An 8,586-nucleotide genomic window follows, 5' to 3' on the forward strand; every position below is an offset into this window, starting at 1 on the left:
AAATCAACTCGTGATCACAAGATCATTCCTATCAAAATCTACAAACCTCCCATTGTCTATATAAAAACAGAATGCGACAAACATAATCAACAGCTCAAGTTGTACTGCCCCAGTCATTTGATGCCTTGTTGTAATGAATGTATTTCCACTCATCATGCATAATGCATCGGAATACAAACTTTAACCAATGTGGTTGAGAAAACAAAGATAGAAAAATCAAAAGAATCATTGAATACAGATATAAACTCTATCATACTTCTCTTGAATAAAATGGTTTTAAAAAAATCCGGTAGCATTCAGAAAGGAGAAAGAAAATGCGAAAACATAAAGAAATCAATCGAAAAAATTCGGGAAGAAATCAACAACCATTTAGACAAGCTAGAAAAGAAGCTGTGGAAAGAAGCAGATACTGTTTGGGATCAAGAGAAATGCAAAATAACCGGTTTCATTACTGAAATAGAAGAAAAAAAGAAAATATTAAAGGAAATGCAGGATGATTTACACACAGTTACAGAACATACATCAAAACTTCAATCCTTTCTAGGGGTACATCAGATTGGAGAAGAAGTACTTCATTATCGGAGATATGTTGAGGAGATAGGAAACAATGATATGGCCATTGAAGTTGACATCAAATTTAAGCAAATAGGTGGGATAGAAGAGATACTAAGCACCTTACAATCACTTAAATCCTTTGGAGACATCCAGGTATTTAAAACTGAAATAACCATTAATAGGGAAACGTGTGCAAACAGAGAAGCACAAGTAGAAACACAAGAACAATCCCACATAGACAAAATGACAATGCAAGTTGGGAAAAAAATTGAATTCAACATAAATATGATAAAGAAGAACATTAGTGACATGGTTTGTCTGTCTGATGGAAGAATTGTAGTAGTTGAACATAATGGTGCAGTTTACCAACTTTCTTCGGATGTCAAACTTCAAAAACAGTTACCTATACCTGGTGAAGCACGGAGTGTCACACAAATCAGCAAAGATACAATTGCAATCACTTATCCCGGGGAGAATACCATTAAGATATTCAATATAGAGGATGACACGATGACCAAGGTTTTCAAACTACACAAATACTGCTGCGGGTTATCATTTTCCAATGCATCACTTGCTGTAGGTTTGCTAAGGGATGAAATCCGTATCATAGATCTGGCCGGAAATACTCTTAAGTCAATACACGTTCAGAGTGAATCATACCTGAAATTCCTTGTTTACTCACATGACAGAGTGATTTATAGTGACTATGGTGGTAAAGCAGTATATTGTGTTGATGGATCAGGTAAAAAGATCTGGCAATATAAACAGGATCTACTAGGTCCAGAAGGACTCTGTACAGATACTTATGGTAACATTATTGTAGCAGAACGGGGTTCTAGTTCATTAATTGTAATATCAAAAGATGGACAAGATAGTAAGGTTCTAGTCAGAAAAGAAGAGGGATTGATTTATCCAAAGTGTATTTGTGTTGGAAGAAATGATTCGTATGGTTTTGTTTGTGACAGTACGGCCCAATACATGGCAAAATTCATCCTTAGTTATGCATAGATATATGCTCCGAACATTAGGCCAGTGATAATACAATACTTGTCAATAAAAGTGAAAAGTAATGGAATCAGTAAACTTTGATTGATAAATCTTGAAACAACAACAGTTTATGTTTCTGAACTACTGGTATATGTCAGCAATTTTCTTGTTAATTAACTTCAAGGAAAATTCAAAAACTGAAATTCTGTAAACAAAAGGCAAAATCCAAAGCTAAAACACTTCAATCGAATTGATAACAAATGTCATATTCCGCACTTGGTATTTTATTTTACCACACATTAAAGGCCTTTATATCCAAAATCTTTCGCTCTGCCTATGACTGTATTGACTTCATATTCTTCTATGAACATAATATAGGTTTCACTGGTAAGTTTTTAGATCAGGGACTTAGTCACCACAAAACATTATCATATTCTCTTCCGTAGATAAAAAAGAGAATGGAAACGGAAAATGTCCCAAAGAGACAGCAAACTCCAAAAAGGAGCAGACATCAGAACCACACATAGATACAAGATTGGTTTGACATTTCGGTCGTTGACAACTTACATAATACACCAGATATCAACAGCGTCCGAAAATATTGATACGCGCGGTTCGTGTAATCATCGATTCTTTTACCTAATTTTATATCTAGTAATTGGTATCATGTTTATACTGTATCAAGGTCGTTGAATATTGCAGATCTATTTTGAGTGAATTTCAAGTATCTAGTCCTTTTTTAAAACATAACTTAATATAACTTCTTTACCGTTTTGAAAATTTACATTTCAATGTTCTGTCGATATATTGAATTGAAAATTGAAATAGAGAATGTCAAAATGACAACAACGAGACCAAAGAGCAGTCCAAAAGCCCAAGGCCCAAAAATGGATCTTTCACACGCAAAAAACAAACCTCACACCCAATGGCGTGTTCTTAAGGGCTTCTAAACAAAACTGCACTAGTTCGGTATAATGGACGCCACAATAAACTCCAAAACATATAAATGAGCTAAAATTAAAAACAAATCAAACAAACAAAGGCCAAAGGTTCTAGACCTTGGACAGCGAAAAAAAAACCAGGTGCCTTTGACATGTTTGAACATGTTTCATTCTCATCCTATACGTCTAGTCTTATAGTTTTGCTGTTCCAAAGGACGATTGGTTGACTCAAAAGGCAGATAATTAAAAGACTTCAATCGATAACACTTCTTATCGGTCGTCCTTTGTCTATATCACTCTGCTCAGCTCTTAATAACATTGCATATCATGACTTTGTTACGTGAAATACGTTGACCCGGTAATATTGTTTCTTTGATTCGTACATATCAGCGACGTCATAATGTTTGAACCGATGTTGATAAGTTTTCCCGAACTAATCAAGTCATTCTCCGGTTTTCGTGTAAAGCAGAGAAAAAAACTTTCAAAAGAAACAAAAATAGCCCGATAAATCTATTATATATAGATTACACAACTGCAACAAGTGTATTACGATATTTCTCAACTCGACAGTTAAATTTTAATATTCAAAGCGCGAGACTTGCTGAGCTTTTTAAATAATTAAAATTCAACTGTTAAGAGTGGAGAAATATCGTAATACACGAGTTTCAGTTGTGGAACCTGTTTCTCTTATGATTTTATCGTTCCTTTACAAAAATTTGCGGAAAGTTGTATGTACTTTTGATGTGACGTCATCAGGCATGGTCGCCTTTTTTCATGCATTCACAATAAGAAAATTCAGAGAAAAACAAGAAAATTTAACGTCACAAATAAATTTCAACCAATAATTTGCCGAGAACAGATTTTTTACTAGTGAGTAGAAATATTGTTCTCACACCGGTCAGGAAATGTGAAAATAGCACAAAAATTAGAGAATAGGTTATTTGCATGTTGCTATTGTTAAATATTAATATGCAGGCAACCTGATAATCTGTAAAGATTAAGAACTCCGAGATGATTGTGGTTTGAGGGGGCTCGCGATATCAATATAAATGAACTTTATCATATGCTAAATAGAAGAATAAAATAAAAAGATGGGGTCATCGTTCGTTTAACCTCACAATCTGCCTTCAAACGAGGGATGAATGTTTGTTAAATGTTCTTTTTTTCTGTTGAACTAATAGAAGAAATAGAAGTAATATCGAAATTAAAAAAGAAACTAAATTACATAAATTGCCTAAATTTTACTATTGTTTAGTTTAAGTACAGCTTATTTAAAAATAATAATAAAAAAAATAAAGATTACCGATGATTTAAAAAAGATATTTCAATTTTAATGCTAAAAAAATGCGTTTTTGTACCAAAGGGAGATGATTTGAAGCTTTTACAATGATATAAACAATTTAAATGACATCTGGGGCCATAACGAAATGCTTTCTGTTTTGCTGATTTTTGTACCATATCATTAAGTTACAATTAAAAGTGTAATACATAAAACTTAAAATTTTTCTGACATTTTTTTACGCTCGAGCCTCCTTTATCGTTTTTAACTATGGATATGAGATATATTTACATCTAGGACGAATAGTGATCAAAGAATAAAAGAAACACATTCTTGATCTCTATGCACTCTTGCAAAAGAAATTTAGGGCTTGTTGTACTACAAAAGAAAAAGTAAATTAGCAAACATACCGACCTCTAAGAAAATTTAATTCTTTCATCCAATGGTAAAATAAAAAAAAAAAAAAATAACATCAAAAGAATGGAAAACATCTGTGCACATTTCTGACTTAGTACAGACATTTCTTTATATGTATAAATAGTGAATAAGACCTCGTTTTATATCTAGCTGTGCCTCTAATTTGGATGGGGGTTACATTGAAATACACATTTCGCCAACAAGTTTTGAGATCAACAAACAGACAAAATAGAGTTTAAATTATCACAAAAATGGGTTCTATCAACCTTAAAGCTTGTGTTATATTCTCAATCACTTCAAAAACAAATACCTATCTCTACAAAGAAACACAAGTGACAAACGACACACTTCAGACAAAGAACATATTAAGCAAACACGAAAGAGAAGAATATAACAAACGAATATTCCACAATAACACAGTGCTTGAATTTATAGATAGAGAGACACTAAGAAAGTATTCTATCAAAAATGGACTAAACTACAAATATTGAACTATAGAAAAACAAATCAAAAGAGATATTTAAAAATGCGTCAGTATTGAAGGTGTTCACAGTTTCGGCGATGTTATAGTCAGATGTGTATCCCGATGCTGTCTAATTTATAGATACTTTATATTCAAACGAGCAAAGCGAACTAGATACTCAATTTGAATATAATTCAATTGAGTATCTAGTTCGCGCCATACAGTTATCTGTCAAGCAGCGATACCAGTTCAGTCCATAATAATTTAAAATTACAATGACAAATGCATGACCAAGTAACAGTTCAAAAGTTCAGGGCGTATGTAATATTTATTACAACTTCTTCTCATGACACGTTGTTCGTACTTGGAAGTTCGTCCAGATTCATGTCTCTTTACAATACCAGTTAACCACTTATGAACAATTAATTTGTACAAAATGTAAAATGAGTTCTGTTGAATTGTATCAGAAAATGAACAACTGGTTTTTCGGCGGGAGGTTTGGCTAGCCACAAAACCAGATTGAACCCACCATTTTTTTCTTAGAATGACCATTGTTATATTATAGATCGTTTCTGTGTGTGTTGTTTGTCTGTTGTGTGGTGGTTCTCCTCTTATATTTGATTAGGTTCCCTCAGTTTTAATTTGTAACCCGGATTTGTTTTCTTCTCAAGCGATTTATGAATTTCGAACAGCGGTAAAAGAGGGACGAAAGATACCAGAGGGAGAGTCAAAATCATAGATAGAAAATAAACTGACAACGCCAAGGACTAAAAATAAAAAGACAAACAGTAGTGCAGAAGACACAACATAACAGACTAAAGACAAAGCAACACGATCCCCACCAAAACCTTTGGATGATCTGAGGTGCTCCGGTACAAATTCGGTAAAAAGTATACACCTATTGACTTGGTGTGAGGGTAATATCCAGTTTGTTGTCCCTGAGATACCAACTATTGCTCGAGACAAAGCCGAGGCAATAGTTGGTATGCGAAGGGACACAAAACTTGCTATTACTCGCACCACCAGTTATTAGGTGTTTTATTATACTGAATAACACAGTCATTAAGTGTTTTTATATGCCAAATTAACCAATTTTCTAGAAGTGTAAAATTGAGAAAGGAATAAGAGAATGTGTCTAAGCAACAACAACCCGATAATAGAGTAGACAACAGCCGAAGGCCACCAATGGGTCTTCAATGTAGCGAAAATTCCCGCACCTGTAGGTGTCCTTCAGCTGGCCCCTAAAAATATGTATACTAGTACAGTGATAATGGACGTCATACTAAACTCCGAATTATACACAAGAAACTAAAATTAAAAATCATACAAGACTAACAAAGGCCAGAAGCTCCTGACTTTGAACAGGCGCAAAATTGCGGCGGGGTTAAACATGTTTATGAAATCTCAACCCTCCCTCTATACCTCTAGCCAATGTAGAAAAGTAAACGCATAACAATACGCACATTAAAATTCAGTTCAAGAGAAGTCCGAGTCCGATGTCAAGAGATGTAACAAAAGAAAATATATAAAATGACAATAATACATAAATAACAACAGACTACTAGCAGTTAACTGACATGCCATCTCCAGACCTCAATTAAACTGATTGAAAGATTATGTCTTCATCATATGAATATCAGGCACAATCCCTCCCGTTATGGGTTCAGTATCATACTATCATAAAATATATGAGAAGAATATATGTACATACATCATATGAAAGAAAAGAAAAAACTTTACATGCACAAAATGAACTATACGTTTATTTTATAGTACGTGTAAATATTTCATTAATTGCAATACGACTAGAAATACTTGTGTTAAACTTTCTGCGCATATGATAAATTCTAGCTAAAGTATACAAAATGCAAATACAATTTTAGAATACGACAGACCCATATTATAGAAAAGGTACTATATTTTAGATCTTAAAAAAATGCACATGAAGATTTTCTCTCTCTTTTATAATTACTTCTTTCACGTGAAATTACAAACGACACAAACAGATTATACCGTTTACGATATCAGAGTTTGATATTACTAAGCACACAAATCCAAGCAGAATAGTTCATGACGTCATTATCGTCCAATGAAAAACAAGCATGCAAAAGTACGGGAAAAATGATTATAAAACTATTTACCGGGGTAATAGTCTTTAAAACTATTGACTGGCAAATAGTCTGTGGAATGAAATAGCATAACTATTTCATTATTTTTTATATAGAAAAAATATACTGAGGTATAATAATTTAAACTACTGTTGCCTTTGTTGTAGGTACAGTATATTATAAAGTTAATAGTACAGAAATAAATATCCCAGGGTTCAGTATTTCTTCCGTTTTTTTCTTTATTTCCTTATCCAGATTTTTTTACCAAATTTTACCATTACATCAAAGACATAAGCGGCTACGTGTTATTTTTGTTTAAAATATGTAATGTAGCACTTAGAATATTGCCATTGTTATATTACAGTTCGTATTTCTATTTACTTTGATATCCTATAATTTCCACCAAAAACACCATACACTGTCATAACGTCCATGTGGCAATTGTTGATATTTATTTAATGAATGTTCACATAGAAAATTTTGCACCAATAATCTGTTAAGTAATTAAATTCGTCTAAATGTAAATATTTTTTCCTGTTGATGAATATAATATTTAAAACAGAATTGTTGCTACAATATCATCATTTATCTACGAAATCTTTTCACAGCACAATAACATTTAGGGTTTCTGAAGCAGAATTTGGTAAGTTCAACAGGAATTGAGTACCATTTTCCATTATAATTACAAGCTAACTTTGCTTTAAATCCCCATGCTTTCTTTACCTTTAGATGAGGAATGGTTTCGTTTTTCGCATTGAGCCCATGACTCAAAATAATGACGAGAATAGCTAAAAGTAACCTCATGTTAGCTAGTAGACAGTCAAAAAGTAAATAACCAGTCCCTGATGATAACTTTTATTTATTCATGTCTTCAATCAAACTCTTTTCGAACCAACTTAATTAAAGTATAAAGTTGTAACAGTATGCTCTTTTTTTTTTTATTGCATCTGTCACACAGACACAACGTGATTGTTTTTCAGATTCTTTGTGTGTATTACTGTTTGTGAGGTTCTATCTCCTTCGTTTGCAATTGAAGGTATATTATGAAGAAACATTATATGATTATAACATATATGCTATGATATTATTTAGAATCAATTTCCGGTATTGGTGGCTAGAGTTATAACCAAAAAAAAAACAACACGTAATGTGTTCGCAGAAATAATGAACTTTAGACCCATTGGTCGATATTGCTGCCAGTTGACTATCAGTAACGTAAAGGGAATGCATCTAAACAAAGAGTCCTAATGATGAATTTGAAGTCATCACTGAGAATATTTTACGGACGCCGTATTGATTTTGTTGTCAATTATGAAAGCAGCAAGACACTCCCGCACCGAGAGGTGTCCTTCGGCTGGTCCCTAAACCAAATATGTACACTAGATCAGTGATAATGGACGTCATACTAAACTCCAAATTATACACAAAAGACTAAATTTAAATTGCATACAAGATTAACAAAGGCCAGAGGTTCCTGACTTGGGACAGGCGCAAAAATGCGGCGGGGTTAAACATGTTTTTTGATATCTCAACCCTCCCCTATAACTCTAGCCATTGCAGAAAAGTAAACGCATAACAATACGCAAAATAAAATGCAGTTCAAGAGAAGTCCGAGTCCGATTTCAGAAGAGGTAATAAAAGAAAATAAACAAAATGACAATAATACATAAATAACAACAGACTACTAGCAGTTACTGACATGCCAGCTCCAGACCTCAATTAAACTGATATGTCTTCATTATATGAATATCAGGCTCAATTCCTGCCGTTAGGGGTTTAGTAGTTAACCATCATAAAATATATGAGAAGAATACAACATGTGTCATGCCAACAACT

At 33.2% G+C, this 8,586-nt stretch overlaps 1 protein-coding gene across 1 annotated transcript; it reads left to right on the plus strand.

The window, feature by feature from the left end:
* Positions 1 to 270: 270 nt before the first annotated feature.
* On the plus strand, positions 271 to 1,563 carry LOC139504011 (uncharacterized). Its single transcript, XM_071294063.1, has one exon. The coding sequence runs from the start codon at positions 271 to 273 to the stop codon at positions 1,561 to 1,563; it is 1,293 nt and encodes a 430-aa protein (XP_071150164.1).
* The last annotated feature ends 7,023 nt before the right edge of the window (positions 1,564 to 8,586 follow it).

Source organism: Mytilus edulis, chromosome 14 (assembly GCF_963676685.1).
Source record: "Mytilus edulis chromosome 14, xbMytEdul2.2, whole genome shotgun sequence".
Classification (NCBI taxonomy): Eukaryota; Metazoa; Mollusca; class Bivalvia; order Mytilida; family Mytilidae; genus Mytilus; species Mytilus edulis.

Bases quoted from the DNA above. Each gene is read 5' to 3' on its own strand.
- LOC139504011 (XM_071294063.1), top strand. From the start codon at position 271: ATGGTTTTAAAAAAATCCGGTAGCATTCAGAAAGGAGAAAGAAAATGC.